Source organism: Oncorhynchus keta, chromosome 11, assembly GCF_023373465.1.
Source record: "Oncorhynchus keta strain PuntledgeMale-10-30-2019 chromosome 11, Oket_V2, whole genome shotgun sequence".
Classification (NCBI taxonomy): Eukaryota; Metazoa; Chordata; class Actinopteri; order Salmoniformes; family Salmonidae; genus Oncorhynchus; species Oncorhynchus keta.
Genome location: NC_068431.1, coordinates 24,604,731 through 24,630,104, shown reverse-complemented (window position 1 = coordinate 24,630,104; position 25,374 = coordinate 24,604,731). Strand labels below are relative to the sequence as shown.

The 25,374-nt window shown below is 43.1% G+C and overlaps 1 protein-coding gene across 1 annotated transcript in view; it reads left to right on the top strand.

Annotated features, from left to right (window-relative positions):
• The window catches only part of LOC118389964 (roundabout homolog 3), a 133,844-nt gene that overhangs the window by 49,648 nt on the left and 58,822 nt on the right, over positions 1-25,374 (top strand). The window contains exons 3-6 of the mRNA XM_035780018.2: positions 20,986-21,143; positions 23,290-23,410; positions 23,600-23,738; positions 23,872-23,999. Coding sequence (XP_035635911.1) covers positions 20,986-21,143; positions 23,290-23,410; positions 23,600-23,738; positions 23,872-23,999 — 546 coding nt within the window. The remainder of the gene's footprint in view (positions 1-20,985; positions 21,144-23,289; positions 23,411-23,599; positions 23,739-23,871; positions 24,000-25,374) is intronic.

The following is a 25,374-nucleotide window of genomic DNA, read 5'->3' as shown; positions in this document are numbered from 1 at the left end:
AGATGGCTCATTCATCACCAAACCTACTGATATTGTCAACTTTCTTTGGCAAGATAAGCTAACTTAGGCATGATATGCCTGCAAAAAACGCTGACACTACACCTCCAAGTATGTCTGACCAAATTATGAAAGATAAGCATTGTAATTTTGAATTCCGTAAAGTAAGTTTGGGAAAGGTGAAAAAAATGATTGTTGTCTATCAACAATGACAAGCCACCGGAGTCTGATGACTTGGATGTAAAATTACTGAGGATAATAGAGGATGATATTGTCACTCCTGTTTGCCATATCTTCAATTTAAGCCTACTAGAAAGTGTGTGCCCTCTGGCCTGGAGGGAAGCCAAAGTTATTCCCCTACCTAAGGATACGTAAAGCCCCCTTTACTGGCTCAAATAGCCGACCAATCAGCCTGTAACCAACCCTTTGTAAACGTTTGGAAAACATTTTTTTGACCAGATATAATGCTATTTTACAGTAAACTAATTGACAACAGACTTTCAGCACACTTATAGAGAAGGACATTCTACAAGCACAGCACACACATGACAGATGATTGGCTGAGAGGAATTGATGATAAAAAGATGTGGGTGATTATTTTGTTCAGGGCGGATTTTGACATTATCGATCATAGTCTGTTGCTGGAAAACATGTGTCATACCTTTACACCCTCTGCTATATTGTGGTGAGCGTACATTTCTTTTTATTAAGAATGTTGCCAACAGAAATAACCACCACGACGACCATGACGCTTACTAGGGCTATACAGGCCACCAAAAAAGTCAACTACCCACTAAGGTGAAAAAAACAGGCTACTTAAGTATGATTCCCAATCAGAGACAACCATAGACAGCTGTCCCTGATTGAGAACCATACCTGGCCAAAACATAGAAACAGAAAACATAGGAATAAAGAAACTAGAATGCCCACCCAAGTCACACCCTGGCCTAACCAAAATAGAGAATAAAAGCCTCTCTATGGCCAGGGCGTGACAGACTGAAATGACTGCAACACTTAACAAACAGCTGCAGTTAGTTTCAGAATGGGTGGCAAGGAATAAGTTAGTCCTAAATATTTCAAAAGCTAAAAGCATTGTATTTGGGACAGATCATTCACTAAATCCTAAACCTCAACTAAAACTTGTAATGAATAATGCGGTAATGTCATGCCCTGACCTGAGTATTTTTTGTTTTCTTTATATATTTTGGTTAGGTCAGTGTGTGACATGGGTGATGTATGTGTTTTTGTACTGTCTAGGTTTATGGGGTTGTTTACCATCTAGGTGTTTATGTATGTCTATGGTTGCTTAGATTGGTTCTCAATTAGAGGCAGCTGTTTATCGTTGTCTCTGATTGGGAACCATATTTAGGCAGCCATCTTCTTTGGGTATTTCGTGGGTCATTGTCTATGTGATGTTGCGTGTTTTTTAAATTTTATAATATGTTTATTATTTTACAATAAAAAATCAAATAAAAAAGACAGTAATACTAACAATGACATTCATTGTACTGTTGAATGGGATGGCCAATTTAGAGGACAAAACAAAACTTAACTCACACATACACAAAATAAAACTAAATCCTATTAGGTGGTGCATGTATAATAAGACAGCATAAAGGCATTACAAGCAGTGTAGTTAAGCCAAAAATAAATATTGAGTGGAGTACAACACAGAGTAGCAGCAGATCGTCAACCCAGTTATGAAGTGGGACTAGACCATTTATCCAGTATCGGCTGCCGTATTTTGTAAAACATTGAACTTCTATTGGAGGTATTGTATCGAATCTTTTCCATATGTATTACATTCCCTAAATCCCGTAACCACATTTCAAAGGTAGGTACACTCTCCAATTTCCAAAATTGCAAAATTGAGCCTTTTGGCTAATAGAGTACAAAGAGAGAGAGCTTTCCCTTCGTGGTTATTCCCATCAACTGTACCAAACAGAGTGGTCAATGGGTGTGGGGCTAGAACTCTATCAAAGGCTCTAGGTAAGTAATCAAAAACGAGAGCCCAGTAAACATGTAACTTGGGACATGTCCAGAATAAGTGGGTCAACGTCCCCTCATCCTGCTTGCACCTCACACACAGTGGTGAGGTGTCCGGGAATATTTTATGCAGTTTCACTTTTGAGTAATGTAACCTGTGTATCACCTTAAACTGTACAAGGTTGTGTCTGGCATTCACTGAACTGTGGTTTATATTCCTGAGAGCTTCTACCCAGTCCTCATCTGAGATTTCTGACCCAAGTTCTTGTTCCCAAGCCCTTTTAATGGTGTCTGTGGATACCTCTATGTGGGCCTGTAGCACATCATACAGTCTAGAGCAGGGGTGTCAAACTCATTTCGCATCGTGGGCCACATACGGCCTAGGGAGATGTCAAGTGGGCCGGACCATTAAAATTATACCATACTCTGCTATAAATAACCAAAATATCATGTCTTTCCTTTGTTTTGGTGTAAAGAAGCACAAGAACATTAGGAAAATATTGAAATTTAATGAACTATCCTTTTACAAAACATTTCATGAAACACCTCATATTTCCTTAGACAAATGTGCAATTTACTTTTATCATTCACAAATATGCATTGCAACTGATCCCACTGATTGTACAAAGGCACAAAACTTTAATTGGTACTGAAAAATATAGTAATGCACTTTAAGATTAAATGAGACTTTTAAAGAAAGGAATTTTTAAACCACTTACACATACGCATATAAAATCTAAATGTAATCCCTGCGTACACCTTACAAACTAAGGAGAGTGATTTTAAATGTGTAATGAAGAAAGTGTTCGCCTGTCCTGTAAATCTGTAAACTTCATACATGAAACATACATACACATACAATACATACTGAAAATTTATGGAGTTGTATGAACAGTAGAATTCCATCACACAACTTTTGTTTTGAAGCTGCTGACTAACATTAAAGTGCACATTTTTTAAATCACCACAGTAAGGATTCATCTTCACAGAGCTGTATTCTTTCAATGCAAACAGTATCTAAGGCAGCATTTTAAGGGTGTTAGTCTAGTCTGGACTTGTATTTGTACCTGAAACTTGGCATCTTTTGGCCTGTACAAGTGCATCAACACCAGGTGTCATGTCCTGACTAGCTGTCACTTTCAGAATGTCATTTAAGTGCTTGTTTGTGAGCCTTGAACACATTTTTGTTTTATTGATATTCATCACTGAGAAAATTTGTTCACAAAGGTAGGTTGTCCCAAACATGCACAAAATTTTAGCAGCCAGGGCTGTTAATTTGGGGTACCCTGGTAGTAGATACTGATAAAATCTGTCCAGACCTACAGAGGCAAATTTGCCCTTCAAATCTGCATCACACTGCAAATCAATTATCTCTAGCTGAATTTCGACCGGCAGATCAGAAGCTTTAACTGTGAAAGGTGAGCGAAAAACTGAAAATTCTGTCTCAAGTTCACCAAATACCTGAAAACGTTTCTCAAACTCCCGCAGTAGTCCTGCAATTTTGTCTTTGTACCGTTTCATGTCCGCATCAGGTCTGGTCACACACACATCTCTCAGACAGGGGAAATGAGCAGGGTTGCCATTTGCCAGTTGCATCTCCCACAAAGTCAGCTTCAACTTAAATGCATGTATGTTGTCAGAAAACTGTGTGACAACTTTTTGCGGCCTTGCAACATTTTGTTCAGATTGTTCAAGTGTTCAGTAATATCAACCAAGAATGCAAGGTCCCGTAGCCATTCCTGAGATTGTAATTCCAACACCGGTTTTCCTTTTTCTCCATGAACTGTCCGATTTCCTCTCGTAGATCAAAGAAATGCCTCAGCACAGCGCCTCGGCTTAACCATCTCACTTCAGTGTGGTATGGCAGGCTGTGGGTAATGTTGCTGTCGCTGAGAAGTTTGTCAAACTGACGATGGTTCAGACCTCTGGACCGGATGAAATTTACAGTGCGAACAACCACCTCCATGACGTGGTCCATTTTCAGCGACTTGCAACACAATGCCTCCTGGTGCAAAATACAGTGAAATGTCCAGAAACGATCTCCTCCATTAAGGGCTTGTACTTTGTCTTTGAACTTTGTCGCGACACCTGCTTTCTTTCCGACCATGGATGGCGCGCCGTCTGTAGCCAGGCTGACAGCGCGGGACCAGTCCACTCCAACTCTGTCCAATGCAGCAAGGACAGAGCCGAAAATGTCCTCGGCTGTTGTGGTGTCCATCATTGGCACCAACTCAAGAAACTCTTCAGTAACAGTCAATGTCTCATCAACTCCTCGAATAAATATGGCCAGTTGGGCCACGTCTGTGATGTCAGTGCTCTCGTCAATTGCCACGGAAAATGCAATAAATGACTTGACTCTCTGTTTCAATTGACTGTCTAAATCTGCCGATAGTTCCGAAATCCTCTCTGCTATAGTATTCCTCGTCATGCTAATATTGGCAAAAGCTTGTCGCTTCTCGGGACATACAAGTTCAGCCGCCTTCATCATGCATCGTTTAACAAAGTCACCGTCGGAATACGGCTTCGATGCTAATGCTATTTCGCTAGCAATTAGGTAGCTGGCTTTTACCGCTGCTTCACTGACTTCTCGGCTCTGGATGAAAGTTGACTGCCGTTTCCTCAGACCCGCCAGCAATTCGTTAATCTTATCTCTTCTCAGTTGTCCTTGCAAGCCGTCATATTTTTCGCTGTGATGAGTCTCGTAGTGGCGTCGAATATTATATTCCTTCAATACCGAAACTTGTTGCAAACACACCAAGCACAAAGGTTTTCCGTGCATCTCTGTAAATAAATAGGACGTGGTCCATTTTTCTTTGAAAATTCTACACTCCTTATCTACTTTTCTCCGTTTGGATAACGACATTTTGGCTAATGAGGGTGTAGTGGAGAGGTAGAGACATTAACAATCTTAACAACGTCGTAACAAGCAGCAGATGGCGCATTGATACCGTCTGCTGTTTTCAGTCTGTCTCAGTGATGCGGCTTGTCTTTAAAAAAAAATATATTAATTCCATGTCTTTTATGCATTTTTTTCCACTTTCAAATTATCCTGCGGGCCTGATCGAACCTCCTTGGGGGCCGGTTCCGGCCCGCGGGCCGTATGTTTGACACCCCTGGTCTAGAGACTGACCCTTTTGAATGGGGTTTGACAAGGATCAAGCTATCTAATGTAGGACTATTTGGTTTCATGCCATACTGTGGGATATGTGTCCTTACGAAATTCCTGATTTGGAGGGATCTGAAAAAATGTGTTGTTGGCATGTTGAACTTTCCCTGTAATTGTTGAAATGAAGCTAACTGACCATCTATGTATAGATTACCAATTGTTGTGAGCCCCTTCTCCCTCCACTGTGAAAACACCACATCATCCAATGCGGGGTGGAAAGCATGATTCAGGCAAATCAGGCTGTCAATGTATACAGTGGATATGTTAAGGAAATGTCATACAGTGTTTGCGGGAGTTTGGCATTTTCTTTGGAGTGTTTAAACATTCGCAACATAAGTGGAGATAGACTGGCACAGTACTTCTTATAGAATTCTATTACATATCCATCGGGCCCAGGGGCCTTGCTGTTTGGAAATTGTGCTATCGCTGTGTTAATTTCCTCTAAAGTTATCCCTGCATCGAGTGCAGAAGCTGCCCCCCTGTCTAGTTTAGGAAGTTCACATTCAGCGAGAAAGCGTTCCATAGTTTGTGGATCAGTAGCATCGCATTTTGATTGCTATAGCTCTGAGTAAAACTGCGCAAAGCATTTATTAATATCCTGCGGATCTGTTACTATTTTACCCTTCTTGTATTTTATTTTGTGAAAAGCTCTAGATGCCTGTACCTGCCTTAGCTGTCTTGCTAATAATTTGTGGTTTGTCACCCAGTTCAAAATAACTTTGTTGCGTTATAGCAAGTAAAGAGCCCACCCGTTTCGAAAGGATGGTATTGAATTCATATTTTAACTTTGTGATCTTCTCAAGGACTGTATACGAGGAATTCGTCCTAAAAACGTTTTCCTCGTCCCCTAACTCTCTTTCAATTTCTCTCAGCCGAGTATTGGCGCGTTTCTTCCTCTCTGATGTGTAAGAAATAATGTAACCTCTAATCACAGCCTTTAGAGATTCCCAAAGAGTGGAGTCGTCAACATCCCCCGTGTCGTTAGTTCCGAGGAAAAAGGCAATGTGCTCCTTCAAATACTGACACAAAGCCTCATCTTTCAGCAGGTATGCGTCTAAGCGCCACGGTCGCCAACCTGTCGACATATTGTCGAGTTTCAGCACCATGGACACAGGAGAGTGGTCCGTAATTAGAATAGGGTGATAGGTAACCGACTCAGCTGCTGAAATTAGTCAATTGTGGAATATGATTTATGAACTGATGAAAAGAAAGAATAATCCCTGTCTGTTGGGTGCGTCAGTCTCCAAATATCAACAATGTTAAGGTTTGTCATCAATGTATTTAGACAGACACTGGCATTTGATTGTTGAAGTGACCTTGATAACTGTTTATCTAAAAGAGGATCTACAGTTAAAGTCCCCTCCAACAATAACACTTGTATCTGAGATATTTGGTATGTCCTTAAATACCCTAAGAAAAGATAATGGATCATCGAAGTTGGGTCCATATAAATTGACTAAGGTTACTGGTTTCGAATTCAGTGTACCAGCCACAAAAATATACCGACCATTAGGATCTGAAATCGAGGATGAATAAACAAAAGGAATGTTTTTCATTATCAGGATTGCTACCCTTCTCGCTTTTGCATCAACGTTAGACTGGTATATCTGACCGATCCAGCCGACTCGTAGCTTGGCCTGAACGGAGCGTTTAATATGAGTTTCTTGAAGAAACACTATTTCAGCACCCAGTGATTTAAGATGAGAAAAAACCTTGTTTCACCACATGCCCTAAGCCATTACAGTTCCAGCTGACTATCTTTATTCCACCTTGTCTACTCTGTGCTCTGTTACTATGTGGCATTTCTTATTTTAGAGCAAATTGTTGCTGTCATACAAAACTCAGAAGAAAAACGTCCCGCCGTGCGGGAGCTTGTCATTCCACCTGTACTAATAATAAACGTGAACATAAAACACATACCCCATCCCCCCTCCCGTCCCTTTACTGAGTGACTTCCCCAAAACGAAGCACTCCTTGGCTAACACACAAACCTTAGGGTGTCTAGACATACAGCTTGAACTAACTCGTCGTCTATAGATGCTCCGCATATACGCTAATATTAAATAACACTTAACACTTAACTCTCCCGTTAGGGGGTGAGTGGCGCTAAAACATGATGTGCTAAACAATGCTATATTAGCCACAACATCTCACCTATCATATAAGTCCCAATTTCTGATCTTCTAATCGAAAAGACATTGGCCGGAAATCCAAACACATTCCTGGCCTTTATTTGGTCATTTAGCCGGCTGACACAGCCGTTCTGTATCCTCAGCCAGGGAACTTGCTTGTCAAGAACAGTTTGGCCTCTTTTGGGTTGTCAAACGTACGTGTTGATCCTTCGACTGTCACCTTAAACCGGGCTGGGAAGAGGAATCCATATCGGATGTTGGCCGCCCTGCATTTGTTGCGTACCTCATCATACACTTTCCATTGGTTCCTCACCTCCAAGGTAAGATCTGGGTAGAAAGCCACCCTGCCTCCATTGAAGTTAAGGGGGAACTTTTGACTAGCCAGCTTGAGGATGAGATCCCTGGTCTGGGGATAGTGCAGCCGTACAATGAATGGCCTTGGTGGCCAGCCCTTGGCCGGCTTCGTTGCCTGAGATCTGTGTGCGTGGACGATCAGGATGGCCGTTTTGAAGTGTTTACTCCCCAGCAATGCCTCTATCAGCTCTGAGACAAATTCAGTGGGTGTCCCTTTCTCAGTGTCCTCCTGGATCCCACATATTCGAATGTTCTGGCGTCTTGAATGCAACTCGAGCATTTCCAGTCGGGCTTTCAGGGTTTTGTTGTCATTTTTGAACATTGCGCACTGTTTCTCTATGTCCTGTAGCCTGGCCTCGTGATCGACTGTCGTTTGCTCAACCTCATGGACCCTTCTCTGAGTTGCCTTCACAGTTTCGGCCAAAGTCCCAATACTCTTTGAGATATCAGCCAGCCTTGTGTCCACCTTCTTGCTTAGCGAATTTATGGCAGCCAGTATGTCACTTTGCGTAGGCTCTGTGGGGATCTCTTGGAAGCTAGCCTCTTCAGCTAACTCCTCGTGGGTTGGCGACGTTGAAATTGGTTCGTTGTCTATCTCATTCAAATGATCTTTTTTTGCGCCTTTTCCCTTTGTCATATTTGTTTGAAGTCGTGAGAGGTTAAGATATATACTAATTTGTTTCAAAATGGAGCGGAGCTCTAGCAAAGCACGTCTACTCCATAGCACGCACTCTAGCGCCCCCTCGATGTTGCATGTTTGAACTCAGTTTTGATAGCGGTCATGTTCGTCTTGTTATTTTGTTTGTTTGTTTAGTGTACTTCGTGTTTTTTCATCTTTCATTAAAAATATGTATTCATTTCACGCTGCGCTTTGGTCTCCTCACTACAACGATTGTGACAGAATAACCCACCAACAATGGACCAAGCAGCGTGGTAACGGCCAGCAGCAGGAGCGGCAAAGAACGTAGGACTCATGGACTTGGGAGGAGATTCTGGACGGCGAAGGACCCTGGGCACAGCCAGGGGAATATCGCCGCCCCAAAGCAGAGCTGGAGACAGCGAAAGCTGGAAGCCCGAGAGGCAGCCACAAAACTTCTTGGGAAGGGGCACACGGGGAGTGTGGTGAAGCCAGGTAGGAGACCTGCGCCAACTTCCCGGGCTTACCGGAGAGAGAGGGACCAGCCAGGACCCGCCAGAGCCATCAGCCTGCCAGGAGCCGCCAGAGCCGTCAGCCAGCCAAGAGCCGCCAGAGCCGTCAGCCAGCCAAGAGTTGGCAGAGCTGTCTGTCAGCCAGGACCCGCCAGAGCCATCAGCCAGCCAGGACCCGCCAGAGCCGGCAGCCAGCCAGGAACCGCCAGAGCCGTCAGCCTGCCAGGAGCCGCCAGAGCCGTCAGTCTGCCAGGAGCTGCCAGAGCCGTCAGCCAGCCAGGACCTGCCAGAGCCGTCACCCAGCCAGGAGCCGCCAGAGCCGTCAGCCAGCCAAGAGTTGGCAGAGCTGTCTGTCAGCCAGGACCTGCCAGAGCCGTCAGCCAGCCAGGAGCTACCAGAGCCGTCAGCCAGCCAGGACCTGCCAGAGCCATCACCCAGCCAGGACCTGCCAGAGCCGTCACCCAGCCAGGAGTTGCCAGAGCCACCTGTCACGCCGGCGATGCCGGAGTCACCCTCCTGTCTGGAGCCGCCAGAGTCTCCCTCCTGTCCAGTGGTGCTCTCTACGATGATCTTCAGTCCAGGGCCTGCTGCGAGGGTGCCCGCTCCTGAGGCGCCACCTAAGTGGGCCAAGACTGAGGTAGAGCGGGGTCCATGTCCCGCACCCGAGCCGCTGCCGTGAAAGAGGCCGACCAGGACCCTCCCCTTTAGATTAGGTTTTGCGGCCGGAGTCTGCACCTTTGTGGGGGGGGTACTGTCACGCCCTGACCTGAGTATTCTTTGTTTTCTTTATATATTTTGGTTAGGTCAGGGTGTGACATGGGTGATGTTTGTGTTTTTGGACTGTCTAGGGGTTTTGTAGGTTTATGGGGTTGTTCGCCATCTAGGTGTTTATGTATGTCTATGGTTGCCTAGATTGGTTCTCAATTAGAGGCAGCTGTTTATCGTTGTCTCTGATTTGGGAACCATATTTAGGCAGCCATCTTCTTTGGATATTTCGTGGGTTATTGTCTATGTGATGTTGCATGTTTGCACTCAGTTTTGATAGCGGTCATGTTCGTCTTGTTATTTTGTTTGTTTGGTGTACTTCGTGTTTTTTCATCTTTCATTAAAAAGCTGTGCTTTGGTCTCCTCACTATGACGATCGTGACAGGTAATTGAGCAAGTTGAGGAGACTAAACTGCTTGGAGTAACCCTGGATTGAAACTGTCGTTGTCCAAAAAATTGATACAACAGTAGCTAGGATGGGGAGAAGTCTGTCCATAATAAAGAGCTGTTCTGCATTCTTAACAGCACGATCAACAAGGCAGGTCCTACAGGCCCTAGGTTTGTCGCACCTGGGCTACTGTTCTGTCTTATGGTTAGGTGCCACAAAGAGGGATTTAGGAATATTGCAATTGGCTCAGAACAGGGCAGCACGGCTGGCCCTTGGATGTACACAGAGAGCTAACATTGAAAATATATGTCTTCATCACATGTTCATTGCACCAAGCTGGCTGTTTGAACTACTGGCATACAGCTCGGACACCCATGCATACCCCGCAAGACATGCCACCAGAGGCCTCTTCACAGTCTCCAAGTCCAGAACAGACTATGGAGGCACACAGTAATACATATAGCCATGACTACATGGAACTCTATTCCACATTACGTAAATCATGCAAGAAGTAAAATTAGATTTAGAAAACATGCATACAAAACACACGATAACATACGCGCTATACACACACATGGATTTTGTGTTGAGGATATGTGGTAGTAGAGTAGGGGCCTGAGGGTAAATTGTTTTGCAGACATTTACTGACAGCGGCCATATTCAACGGCTGTTGTACACAGCCAGCTAACATTAGCTAGTTAAACAACAATGAACAAAGTGGCAATTATGCCACACTGCTGGGAGATAACCAACCAGGTCCAATGTTAGCTAGTTAACATTAGACTCTAACTAGAAAAGCAAACGGCTCTGGGAAATAAATCATATCAGCTAGGGAGCCAGCCAGCTAACGTTAGCTAGCTAGCTAAGAGTGCACTTTAGCTTGAAATGAAACCACTTTCTGTCAAAATGTGAAATGTGTAATATATAAAAATGTACAGTAGCTAGCTAACGCTAGACTATCTCACCTGCATACATCAACATGCATCATGGACGTATCTCCCTGTCAGGAATGCCATACCACAGTTGCCCTTAGTTTGAAGATGTAATTCAGAGACTTTAGCTATCATACTCTAATTCCACTGATTTCAAAACTTGATCCTCCAGAAAATGGAGAGCAACAATTATGCAGCTCCACTACACAATACATTTTTTTTAAAGCCACATTCGATAGGATTACCAACAGACTGACGAGCTCAAATAGACAGATGCCTTCAAAATGGCAGACCAATCCGAACTCCTCTCTCGGCATGTCCAGCCCACTCATCTCAGCCAATCATGGCTAGTGGGGAGGTTGCTGTCTTCTCTGTGGCTTAATTAACAATTGTATTCATATTTACAGATGGCATACACATTTGTTATTAAGAAACATGAAGGTTCACATGGTCGAGAAGGCATTTCTGCCAAAAGAAACGCATTTTGTTAAAAAAAACATTTTTTTACGTTCAAACGGCTCTTGCGACATACGCCTAGTTTCCTGAATTGGGTCACAATTGGGGATCCATAATAAATGCAAATACAACTACAAACTGGCAACAGAGGCAGGATCTGTCTTATTTCTGTAAATATACTGATGATTTATAAAGCCATTTAACAGTTAGGCTATTGATTATAGACCTAATTAAGTTTGGGTTTCCTTTCTCCTCACTTTTCTTAGACAATAAGGCAAGAGCTGTTTTCTCATCTCCTCATTCTGCTAGTGCCTCCGCGGCATTGCTCTCAACAGCTGGTTAACATTCCTAATGTGCACATATCAACATGGTCAAGGAAAAGGTGCCAATTCAACAGCGCACTGATGTGTTTTAGAACCGTGGACAGCAGCCACTATCCAACGAGGGAGAAAGTGCATTTGTTATTAAATAATATAATTTGTATTAGTTTAGTTTTGCACTATTGTTTATGTAATACCACCAAGTTCAGTATCACGTCTTATACTGATGGACTGTGCCATCCCTACGGCCTACAGAATTGATCAGTCCACTCAACGCGAATCAGACTGTGTCTTGTACACCACAATATAAATATATTTTTGGGGGGAGGCTACTGCTCGACTAAAGAAATCTCAGTCGACCAACAGCCTATCGACTAAACAATCGACCAGTTGACTAAATGGGTGTCACGCCCTGACCTTAGTTATCTTTGTTTTCTTTATTATTTTGGTTAGGTCAGGGTGTGACGAGGGTGGTATGTGTGTTTGTCTTGTCTCAGGTTTTTTGTATATCTATGGGGTTTTGGTATTGTCTAGGTAAATGTAGGTCTATGGTGGCCTGAATTGGTTCCCAATCAGAGACAGCTGTTTATCGTTGTCTCTGATTGGGGATCCTATTTAGGTTGCCATTTTCCATTTTGGTTTTGTGGGTTATTTTCTGTGTAGTTGCATGTCAGCACTCGTTATTATTAGCGGCACGGTCATTTTGTTTTAGTGTTCTTCGTAAATAAAGAAGAATGTATTCAAATCACGCTGCGCCTTGGTCTCATCGTTACGACAAACGGGACTTTAGAGATAAGAGAATGTTTTTCTGACTGAAGCACAGCCAAGTGACACAGTGCCCCCCTGTGGACTAAAGCTGAACTTAACAACATTATATTTAACCCTATTTAAAATTAGCAATGTTGAGGTGGTAGAACTGACAGTCTTCTAAGCTATTCCATACTTGGTTCATGTTTGTTATTTCCATATAGACTATGTAACAATTTGTATTAAAAAATATATATATGTAAATAAATGAACTGCTCATTATTAAATTGGTGAAATTACTGAATTAAGCTTTTATATTACTGTTTTTATTTATTTAGCTACATACCTTTCTTTTTGTTGCTGCATTGTCAAGAGGTTAACCTGCAAGTAAGCATTTAATTGCACTGTGTACTCCATGCAAATCATGTGTATATGACAAATAAACAAACTTGAACTTTGAAGGGAAGGGGGAGGGCAGCCAGAAAGAGAGGGTAAAGAATTGCCAGCTTTGTGGTTAGACTGTTGGTGAACAAAACATAGAAAATACGTAATAAGTAATGTTTCCTCAAGTGTTATGTAATCTAAAAACCTCACATTCACTGACAAAATGAATCATAAAGGTCTTATAACTTAATACATTTTTTAGTTTGCAAGCCCTGCCACATCCGACAAGCGTCGGAGCCGGTGCAGTAAGATTCGATCTTAGTCCTGTATTGAAGCTTTGCCTGTTTGATGGTTCGTTGGAGGGCATATATAAGCTTCCGTTTTAAAGTCCCGCTCCTTGAAAGCGGCAGCTCTACCCTTTAGCTCAGTACGGATGTTGCCTGTAATCCCAAAGGTGTTTGATTTAGCTAATTTAGCTTAATCAACAACCTGACTCAAACAGAGAGGAATGCTATTTATGTTAGCTAGTTGGCTAAGGCTATCTAACATTGGAACTTTTCCAAGTCAAGGTATGCTTTCAGTTTTATTAAAGTATGTGGACACCTGCTCGTCGAAATCATGGACATTAATATGGAGTTGGTCCCCCCTCAGCTGCTAATCCTTCTCACCCCCCTTAAGATTTAGATGCACTATTGTAAAGTGACTGTTCTACTGGATGTCATAAGGTGAATGCACCAATTTGTAAGTCGCTCTGGATAAGAGTGTCTGCTAAATGACTTAAATGTAATGTAAATGTAGAACAGCCTCCACTCTTCTGGGAAAGCTTTCCACTAGGTGTTGGAACATTGCTGCGAGGACTTGCTTCCTTTCAGTCACGTGAGCATTAGTTAGGTCGGGCGCTGATGTTGGGCGATTAGGCCTGGCTCGCAGTCTGCGTTCCAATTCATCCCAAAGGTGTTCGATGGTGTTGCGGTCAGGGCTCTGTGCAGGCCACACCGATCTCGACAAAACCATTTCTGTATGGACCTCGCTTTGTGCACGAGGGCCTTCTCCAAACTGTTGCCACAAAGCACAGAATCATATACAATGTCATTGTATGCTGTAGCATTAAGATTTCCCTTCACTGGAACTAAGGGGCCTATCCCGAACCATAAAAAACAGCCGCAGACCAATACTCCTCCTCTACCAAACTTTACAGTTGGCAGGTAGTGTTCTCCTGGCATCCGCTAAACCCAGATTGGTCCATCGGACTGCCAGATGTTGAAGCATGGTTCATCACTCCAGAGAACGTTTCCACTGCTCCAGAGTCCAATGGCGGCGAGCTTTACACCACTCCAGCCACGCTTGGCATGGCACATGGTGATTTTAGGCTTGTGTGCGGCTGATCGGCCATGGAATCCCATTTCATAAAGCTCCATACGAACATATAATGTATTGAAGTTACTTCCAAAGGCAGTTTGGAACTCTGTAGTGAGTGTTTTAACCGAGGACAGATGATTTTCACATGCTACGCGCTTCAGCACTCTGCTGTCCCGTTCTGTTAGTTTCTGTCCTGCCACTTTGCGGTGGAGCCATTGGTGCTGCTAAACATTTCCACTTCACAATACAGCACCTGCAGTTGACCAGGGCAGCTCTAGCAGAACAGAAACTTGACCAATGACTTGTTGGAAAGGTGGCATCCTATGACGGTGCCGATTTGAAAGTCACTGCGCTCTTCAGTAAGGCCATTCTACTGCCAATGTTTGTCTATGGAGATTGCATGGCTGTCTGCTCAATTTTATACACCTGTCAGAAACAGGTGTGGCTGAAGTAGCCGAATCCGCTCATTTGAAGGGGTGTCCACATACTTTTCTATATATAGTGTAACTTTTCTATATACTGTATAGTGTAGCTTCTTATCTGTCATGTTTGTGTAAAGGACATCACGCTGCTTGCTTTGTGAGGACCTTTTCCTCCCAATTTCTCCCATACCTGGCGCAAACTCGGGACCTCTGCCTTGCTAGCACACGTGACCGCCCTCCTGAAGCATCGTACCAGTTGGCTCCACACAAAAAGCTACCTATTTGCTGGAGCAAGTAGGGACAGTTCAGGCTGAGTAGTAAGTTTTACATCCGCATGTGTTACATTTGGAGTTGTGTTGTGCAGACACCTGCATTTTTCTTTACAGTGGAGTTGACCTGGTCATGTCAGTTTACAATAACTTTAAAGAGCAACTGACCCTAAAAACAACTTCTGTAGAAAACAACCTATGTGGCATCGATTTGAGTCAGACACATTTATTCTACTGTCAAATAGGATCATTTTGGTCATAAAATCAATCTCGTGCTAAACTGAGTTTTGTTAGACTTGTGGTTGTGACTGCATCACAACGTAAATGAAGGTTGGGTTTGTTTAAATCCTGCCCATGTAACGGATGTTTTCAAGCATGGTGGTGGCTGCATCATGTTATGGCTATGCTTGTCATCGTCAAGGACTACAGAGTTTTTAAAATTAAAATAAACGGAATAAAGCTAGGCACAGGCAAAATCCTAGAAATGTGTGTGTTATGTTTTGTTGGTTCTAAATCAGATCAATGTTTGAGGTTGATAAAATGCAGCGATTAGTGTGTGGAGGCGTAGATGACCTGTGCGTGCGTGCGCACGTGTGTGTGACAGATTGCCTCACATCAGCTTGAGATGCAAGTGGACAGATTGACAGATGACCGCCGCAAACTCCCACACAATAGAGCCTGAAATGGAGACCTACGTCTCTTTCTCTCTTCCCTCCCCCTTACTCTGTCCCTATCTTTCCCGCTCACTTCTCTTCCCTCTCTCTCTTCATCTCTCTCTTTTTCTCGCTCTCTTTTTACCAGTCTGAGATTATCTGTCATTCTCTGTCTCTCTTTCTCTCTAACTCTCTGTCATCTATATGAAAATGTATTCATGAATAGAGCTGCTGTAAATGACTGACGCTTGTCAGGTGGAAAGAACACACACTAGCCTCTTCCTGAACATCTGATGAATGTGATGAACGTTTGATGAGCATTTGATGATGACAATAAAGTGGACTTTTAATTAAAAGTGAGCCACCTGCCTGCCTCAAGCGTTTACTTAAAATCAGGAGCACAAACGATGCACATATATATTAGTGAGGTCCTGACATTGAAAAGTGTTGTTGTAGTGGGGACATATTAGAAGCATGACATTGCAAGAGTAATTCGCTGGTCACTGGGGAAATGTTTGATTCCGTAAATACACAGCTGATATTGTTGATTATGTTTATATGCGTGGCTTATTATTTTTGTTAGATTCAATGTAATGGACATGTTTGCATGTAGATGACAGAGTGGTAAGCTTAGACTTGCTATTTGTCATTTTGTGTGACTAGTATATTTGTCATTGGTGTAGACAAACAGCTACGTTGGATGAGAGACGCGCATTGACAGCTAACTCAAACAGACGTGCTGCGTGATTGTTGACTCTGTAAAAGAGCTCACTTAAAAACAGAAAAGGCTTCTGAGATGAGAAATTGATTTATGGTAGCTGATAGATGGAATAGGGTTGCCTTCATTAGGGTCTACCTCTCTCATGAGATGTGTTCGTGTGGATCTGTGTGTGTTTATGTGTGTGTGTGTGTATGTAAATAAAAAATATCTGTGTGTGTGCATGTCTCTCTGCATATGTGTGTGTGTGTGTGTGTGTGTGTGTGTGTGTCTCCCCCTCTTATTTGAAGTGGACCATGCAGGCCTGGTGGTAGGGATTATGCCTGGCTTTTTTGAGGAGCTTCCCCCGAGGGGCATCAGCACTGGCGGGTCAAGGTTCACCTGCTTAATCTGGTCCCCCAAGGGCTTTATGGGTAATTGCCAGTGCCTAATCAAGTTTCTGTGGAGCCCCTTTTCTCAAAGATGCTGGCCAGTCAGTGGCTGAGTCCCAAAGGGCACCCTATTCCTTATATAGTGTACTACTTTTGTCCAGATCTCTATGGGCCCCTATCAAATGTAGTGCACTAAATAGGCAATAGGGTACCATTTGTGATGCATCTAGTGAAACAGAGGCAAGTGAGGAGAGGGATCCAGGGACCTAGGATCAAGGGTCCCTTGCATCGGGTGTGACAGGTCAACACAAGCTTTCCTTAACCTTGTGGCACTCCAATCCGGACCCAGGATGTAGCAAGCTAAATAGGTTCCCTGAAACCACATGCCATGACTGGACAGGTCCCTGAGTGATTTTGGTAGTACACTGTTTTGGTCTTGATTAATGGTGGTTGGGGTAAGGTTTGAATGAGGTTTATATAAGGTCAAGGGCTGTGTGTGTGTGTGTGTGTGTGTGTGTGTGTGTGTGTGTGTGTGTGTGTGTGTGTGTGTGTGTGTGTGTGTGTGTGTGTGTGTGTGTGTGTGTGTGTGTGTGTGTGTGTGTGTGTGTGTGTGTGTGTGTGTGTGTGTGTGTGTGTGTGTGTGTGTGTGTGTGTGTGTGCGTGCGTGCGTGTGTGTGTGTGTGTTGTTTCAGGCCCTCAGTTGATGTGCCGATGGGAGAGTGTGGGTCCCAAAGGCTGTGTGGTCCACTCCAATGATTGGAGTCTAGGGAAAGGGGTGGTAGTATGGGATCTAACATATACCGTACGGGCAAGTAAGCACACACATGCCCTAGGCAAGGGCTTAGAAATAGCAATGATATACTCATAACAAAGGCACTACAATTTACTATCCTCAAGAAAACTGAGATGTGGAGCGTTTTAACATCAATTTCAACAGTTCATTTACTGTTCATTCATCCCAAAAAACATCTCTTCCAGCATATACTGTATCTCCGTGATACTGCTACTGCTGAAGGAAATAAAAAAAGATCCCCCATTCTTTCTCAATCAGACACTTCGATCTGGCATGACCTTGCTTATAAACTAAACAGGCTGATGTATGGAGACACAGACACACACACACACTGAACGCCACGCTATCTTGACATTTGGAGAAATGATTACAAACATAAGCGGGATGAGAGGGCCCCATTGACAGAGATAGGGAGAGTGAGTCCTCATAAGGAACGTAACCCATCAGTAGAGATAAGGTGTCCTCATAATGGATGTTAGCCATTGACAGAGATAGGAAGTGCCTTCATAAGTTCCATAAAGGATGGTTATGGTAATGTCCTCAGGTTTTGTTGGCTTTTCTCAACCTTCATTATAGGAGTGAGTTGTCATTAACCAGATAGACTAAGCTCAGAACCACCCTGCTCGGTTGACATTGTGAGGACATTAGCACTGTAATTCAGCCCCTAATGCCCAGTTAAGGGATAGTGGTGCTTTTTGGAGTGTGACAAAGCTTTTCATTGGAATATCTGAATAATAGACAATATAGTGAATCAGTGCTGTTGCAATTAATATAGGGTAAGGACTTCCTTTTTTTGGAGGAAAACCTTTGAGGGAAATCTTTCCTCTTAACATTTGACTGGAAGATTTGAGAGTTTCACACTTTCCATACTCATGAAAGAATGTTCAGTGAGAATGTAGTGAGAATGTCCAAGCATTGATATTACTAATCAGGTCATCATAATATATGCAACACATCCACCCCCATAACACTCTCACACATCAACAAATCATCCGCCATCATTGATGTCCGAATCTCAATTCACTCTAAACTTCAAAGATGAGTGGCCGATTTTGTGTAGAAAGTTGAGTAACTTTAGAAGCCGAAGACACCCAACATTTTCACAAGTTTCCCATTGGCTAACCGTGGGACAGAAGCTGATGTGAAAGGGAATTTTGTGAGGGTACAAATATGGGGCGTTATTTGAGGATAGGATCCTGGGGTTGGACAGTGATCCCTCTCAAATACCAACTCCACTATTCTCATAGTTATTTCTCACGCAATGATACAAGCTACTGCCATTTTCCAACTGACTCCATTCAGTTTAACAGCAGTCTGGTATTACAGTAGATCAGTGCTTAATTTGTAAATCGGGAGGTTCCGGAACAAAAAGTGAGCAGGAGAGGGGGGTGACCTGGGGAGTTCTAAGGTACCGGAAGAAAATCCCCTTCACAATAAAGCATTGCATGAACAGCATCACATTTGTGTAGTGACATAGAGCAGTAGAACAGAGGCCATTAAAAGAAGTTGCACACATTGGGAACATTCTATTAACCTAGGGTCTTTTATAAATGCATTACATGCAATTCTGTCATTTTACATGACTGGAGACTTTTTTAATACATCACAAATTATTAAAATGACAGGCTTTGACATTGACAAACTGAAAATCTGAGCTCAATGAAAACGACCTCGTCTTGAATCCATCAATAGCCTAGGTCTAGGTGTGTGCAGACATATATTGTAGGCTACAATGTGAGGAGGAAATGATAGTCCTAAAAATGCTTTCCAGTTTCTTTGACTCGCCCAATGATGCGCAGCACACTAACTGATGATGGCAAATGTGCTCGTGCCAAAGTATCTCTCTTTCTTTTGTAAAACAATATTTGGAAGCCTAGAGTAAAGAGTCTCTGCTTTTCAGCAGGAGCCATTTGCTTTCCAACCTGTGTTTTCCCTTGATTGTATTTGAAATTTTGAGAATGGCCTGTGTTGTCTACATTATATTCTTTCACTGACAGATTTGCCACCCGTTCCCGGCTGTAGCCTATTCCTTATTATTGGGCTACCATCAACAGCTGGGCTATTTTTTTTAAATAAGCAAATGATCCTCTGGGGCTAAGTTATAGGCCTTCACATGATGTAGTAGGCTATTCTGAACGATTTCATTAACAGACAGCAGGAATTCTATTAATCAGGCAAATGTATTTCAATTGATCAGGGGTGCTGCAGTTCCTTCACAACCCTTCGCGCGGCTATGATTCTATAATGAAATGAATGATGAAGTGCAACACTGGATAGATGACAGTTGCAGGCTCATGTCTATCAGAGCAGAGAGCTCATACAAGTTGAATTCATTCTAGTTATGTGAGAGATACTGGTGCACTTCTCACACAGCCACAGCCTTGCGTTGATCTCGAACATACAGTACATTACAATGTTGAGCAGACCATAAATCCGAGCCTGGCCCAAACCGAATCAGCTCTTAGAATATTGGACCCTGGCCCAATTTTTTTTTTTCACATAACATTTTTTGTGGGGGCAGGATTATTAATGAAGAGGCAACTCGAATGAACTTTGATCGCTTTTATAATAATTTTTACATTGAAAAAAGTTAATTATTTTTCATGCCACAAGAGGTACAGGAGTCCAAAACAGGAGTTCCAGCTCAAATTAAGCACTGCAGTATATTGAATCGAGTGCAAAGCAATATCACAAAGCCCTTCTGCTCATAAACGTAAGGCCATATCCAGGCACCAATTGCAGAGTGGCAGAGAGAGTGAAATAAAGAGGGGGGGTGTGAGAGTGTAAGTGTGTTTGTGCGTGATGTATATCAGTAGGCTTTTGTCTCATGTTCTGTGCGCAACTATGTGTTTTAGTGTACGTCTCTTTAGTATTTTCAAGTGTTTGTATTTCTGTCTCATGTACAGCACGTCTATATCGTGTGTGTGTGTGTGTGTTCGTAGTGTGTGGGTCTGATTGAAGAATTAATCCACTTTGTGCCAGAAAGGAGCCGCAATAACACACACACGAACACACGCAAGAACACACGCACACTGTGTCAATGAAGACCATAGGGAGGAACCAGACGCACACGCACGCGCAAGCAAACACAGTCATTTCATTATCCCAGTATTGAAGGGCTTTGGGTTATAACATTAAATCACACATTGAGAGTTGCTCTTGCTTTCTGAATTTCATCTGTTTTGCATACATCTCTTATTTAGACTTGAGACTTGATAGTGGAGGCAGCACAAAACTTAATGGCATACAGTTCCTACTTACAAATTAAACTTAGCCTACATTATAAGCTACCCTGCACAGTGAAAGATGTGCTAGACTACCCTTACTTTAGAATTTTGATGTGGACTTCCACGGCATCTATGTCTCTCCCTTACAGAGGAAAAGGCTATTACCTATCAAATCATATTACATCAACAAAATGCTTAGGGGGTTAGGGGTTGATTTGGAATTGGGCAGTAGGCGTAGTGCTCTGTATCTCCCTCTCTCTATTCAATTCCATCTGTGATAGTGCTTTTTTGGCAAGAAATACATGTGTAAAATGACCTAGCAAATGATATTGAGGAATCATTGCTGTATAATAACCCCCCTTCACCTCCCTCTCTCCAACCTCTCTCTTACCTCCAGTCCTGAGGGATGACTTCAGGCAGACACCCAGTGACGTTGTGGTGGCGGCAGGGGAGCCAGCTGTCATGGAGTGCATCCCCCCGCGGGGCCACCCGGAGCCCACCATCTCTTGGAAGAGGAACAACATGAAAGTCAACGACCACGACGAGAGAATCACCGTGAGTCCTTCCTGTCTGTCAATAGAAATATGCCTCTGTTGCATCCTTCAATAATTTTATTGTTGTGGCTATCCAAAAAAGACCTGCAGGCCTGCATATTTGTCTATCTATACCTGCAGTACCACTCAAAAGTTTGGACACACCTACTTATTGGATTTTTCTTTATTTTGACTATTTTCTACAATGCAGAATTATAGTGAAAACACCAAAACTATGAAATGTCACATATGCAATCATGTAGTAACAAAAAAGTGTTAAATAAATACAAATTTATTTTAGATTTTAGATTCTTCAAAGTAGCCACCCTTTGACTTGATGACAGCTTTGCACACTCCTGGCATTCTCTCAACCAGCTTCACCTGAAATTACCTGAAATGCTTTTCCAACAGTCTTGAATGAGTTCCCACATATGCTGAGCACTTGTTGACTGCTTTTCCTTCACTCTGCAGTCCAACTCATCCCAAACCAACTCAATTGGGTTGAAGTCGGGTGATTGTGGAGGCCAGGTGATCTGATACCGAACTCCATCACTCTCCTTCTTGGTCAAATAGCCCTTACACAGCCTGGATGTGTGTTGGGTCATTGTCCTGTTTAAAAACAAATGATAGTCCCTCTAAGTGCAAACCAGATGCGATGGCGTATCGCTGCAGAATTCTGTGGAAGCCATGCTGGTTAAGTGTGCCTTGAATTCTAAATAAATCACCAAGAGTGTCACCAGCAAAGCACCCCCACACCACCTCCTCCATGCTTCAGTGGGAACCACATATGTGGAGATCATCCGTTCACCTACTCTGCGTCTCACAAAAACACGGCGGTTGGAACCAAAAATCGCACATTTGGACTCATCAGACCAAAGGACAGATTTCCACCAGTGTAATGTTCATTGCTCGTGTTTCTTTGCTCAAACTGTTTTTTGGCCCAACCAAGCATCTTCTTCTTATTGTTGTCCTTTAGTAGTGGTTTCTTTGCAGCAATTCAACCATGAAGGCTTGATTCATGTAGTGTCCTCTGAACAGTTGATGTTGAGATGTCTACTTGAACTACTTATTTTGGCTGCAATTTCTGAGGCTGGTAACTCTAATGAACATACCGTCTGCAGCAGAGGTAACTCTGGGTCTTCCCTTCCTGTGGCGGTCCTCATGAGAGCCAGTTTCATCATCATGGTTGAAATTTTCTGCATTGACTGACCTTGATGTCTTAAAGTAATGAGCTGTTCTTGCCATAATATGGACTTGGTATTTTATCAAATAGGGCTATCTTCTGTATACCACCTCTGCCTTGTCACAACACAACTGATTGGCTCAAACGCATTAAAAACAAACGAAATTCCACAAATTAACTTTCATTCCAGGTGACTACCTCATGAAGCTGGTTGAGAGAATGCCAATATTTAGCAGGGTGGCCACTTTGAAGAATCTCAAATATAAAATATATTTTGATTTGTTTAACACTTTTTTGGTTACTACATGATTCCATATGTGTTATTTCATAGTTTTGATGTCTTCACTATTATTCTACAATGTAGAAAATAGTCAAAGTAAAGAAAACCCCTTGAATGAGTAGGTGTGTCCAAACTTTTGACTGGTACTGTATATGCAGATAGACAGACGGACGGACAAAAAACTCATTTAATTTAATCTATTTGAAGGTGTAATGACCAAAAACTGAACCCACCAGTACAATAGACCACCTCTCTGCTCTCTCTGAGGCCTAAAGCACTCAGATACACTACACACATAACACAAACTACAGTCACTTATCTGTATAGAAGGTTTTGGGTATATGTATTCCACATCTGTCTATGTGGAGGTTCTCTCAATGTCAAATACAACCACATGAATAAGAGGAATAGTCAGAGGGGGGATGGGAGAGAGAAAGAGGGAGAGTGGAGTGGGGTGAGGTTGGAGAAAGAGAGAGGGACAGAAACAGAAAGAGATAGTGACAATTTGATGCTAGGGGTATGGAGAAAGAGAGATAAACAGACACAGATTCCTAAATGTGTTGGTTGCTTAATAAACAACATGATAGAGTGAATAGGCTTGGGGACATGACAAGCACATCACCATGCTTCCTTCCCCCCTGCTGTGTCTTTAAGGGGACTTAATTATTTAGTCTCTCTCTCTCTCTCTCTCTCTCTCTCTCATAGATTCGAGGAGGCAAGCTGATGATTTCGAACACAAGGAAGAGCGACGCAGGCATGTTTGTGTGTGTGGGCACCAATATGGTGGGGGAAAGGGACAGCGACCCAGCAGAACTAGTGGTGTTTGGTGAGTGGAGTTTACATTCAGATGACCTTGCTTTCCCTGGTTCTGTGTTTTCTCTGGTCCTCTCTATTTTCTACTGTGTATTTATCATATTTTCCCAACTTCTGTCACTCTCCAATCTTGTCCTCCTTTTCTTTTTCTCTCTATCTCTCTCACTGTACGTTGTTTTCTCTCTAACTCTCGGTCTGTCAGAGCGACCCATGTTCGTTAAGCGTCCTGTGAACCAGGTGGTGTTGGCTGATGACACGGTGGACTTCCTGTGTGAGGCCCATGGAGACCCCGCCCCCACCATCCGCTGGAGGAGAGAGGAAGGAGAGCTGCCCCGTGGCAGGTGAGGAGAGAGAGAGAGAGAGAGAGAGAGAGAGAGAGAGAGAGAGAGAGAGAGAGAGAGAGAGAGAGAGAGACCCCATGTACAGTTGGATATCATTCTATATAATCACCCTGGTCTGTTGTTGTTGTTGCAGGTCAGATATCCGCAGTGACCACAGCCTGCGTCTGACCCAGGTTCGGGCTGAGGACGAGGGCACCTACACCTGTGTGTCTGAGAATAGCGTGGGCAAGGCAGAGGCATCGGGCAGCCTGCAGGTCCATGGTAAGACCAGGCACAACACACATGAATATGGGCATGAGTGACACACAGTTTCTTATGTAAAGCTGACAGGCAATTTCGATTTCAGCAGCATTTGACTCCATCAGTAATGACTTAGGTCTCCTGCACTTTTTGACAATTTACTTTTGGAACCCTCCACACACACACATGCGTGTGCGCATACACCCACACAAGTAAAGACACAGGTGCACACACACGCACCAATAGGAGTTTATGGCATGGAATTGCATGGAGATTGTTCTGTGTGAATTATGGCAACATTATTCAGTTTGGAGACCCTCCAACCTGAGCCATACTACATAAAGCATAATCTAATGATGATACACTAAATCTTGAATCTTAGTTCACTGGACTGCACTGCCCATTAAATCAAGTCTCAACTCAACCCATCTCATTTTCATTCATCTCTTTGTTTTTTCTCTCTGCTCAATTTGTATCCATCTCTCCATTCCAGTGGGTCCATTCAGTAAGTACACCATTTCATCTTGTGTGTGTGTGTGTGTGTGTGTGTGTGTGTGTGCGTGCGTGCGTGTCGGGAGGAGGGAAAGGAATTATCTGATTCCATGTGGTTGTCATACAGATGTAGGATCTTAATTTGAGCCAGTTAAACCCCTCGTTTGCTTTTATACTGTATGATTGGGGGGAAAAGTCAATATTCATTAAGTCCCCCTGGCAGACCTGTCAAATCATACTCTGACAATACCATATGTACTGTATGTTGTTGTAGGTGTACAGAAAAGGCTAGCTTTACGTGCATCAATATCATGGACCAGTTTGATCCAATTGCATTTTTTGGCATTTTAATGTTTATGGTTGAGGTGTCAATGGCTGTTGCTGTATTTATAGTGCAGACTATCTATAGTACAGACCATTTTGTAGATGAACTCGAAGCTGATTGGATTGCTGACATTGAGCCACGACTTTCACATTATTGTTCTGAAGCCATTCCAGCGTTGCTTTGGCTGTATGCTTGGGGTTATTGTCCTATTGGAATGTAAATCTCCACCCGAGTCAAAGGTAGTTTGCACTCTGAAGCAGGCTATCAAAGATTAGCCTGTTTTTGCTCCATTCATTGTTACCTCTATCCTTACCAGTCTCCCAGTCCCTGCCACTGAAAAACATCCCCATAACATGATGCTGCCACCGCCATGCTTCACGCTAGGGATGGTGTTAGACGGGTGATGAACTGTGCATGGTTTTCTCCAGGCATAGCACTTAGCATTCAGGCCAAAGAGTTACATATTTGTCCCATCAGAATCTTTTGCAAACTCCAGGAGTGTTTCATGCACCTTTTCCTCAGGAGTGGCTTTTTTTCTGGCCACTCTCCAATAAAGCCCTAATTGGTGAAGTGCTGTAG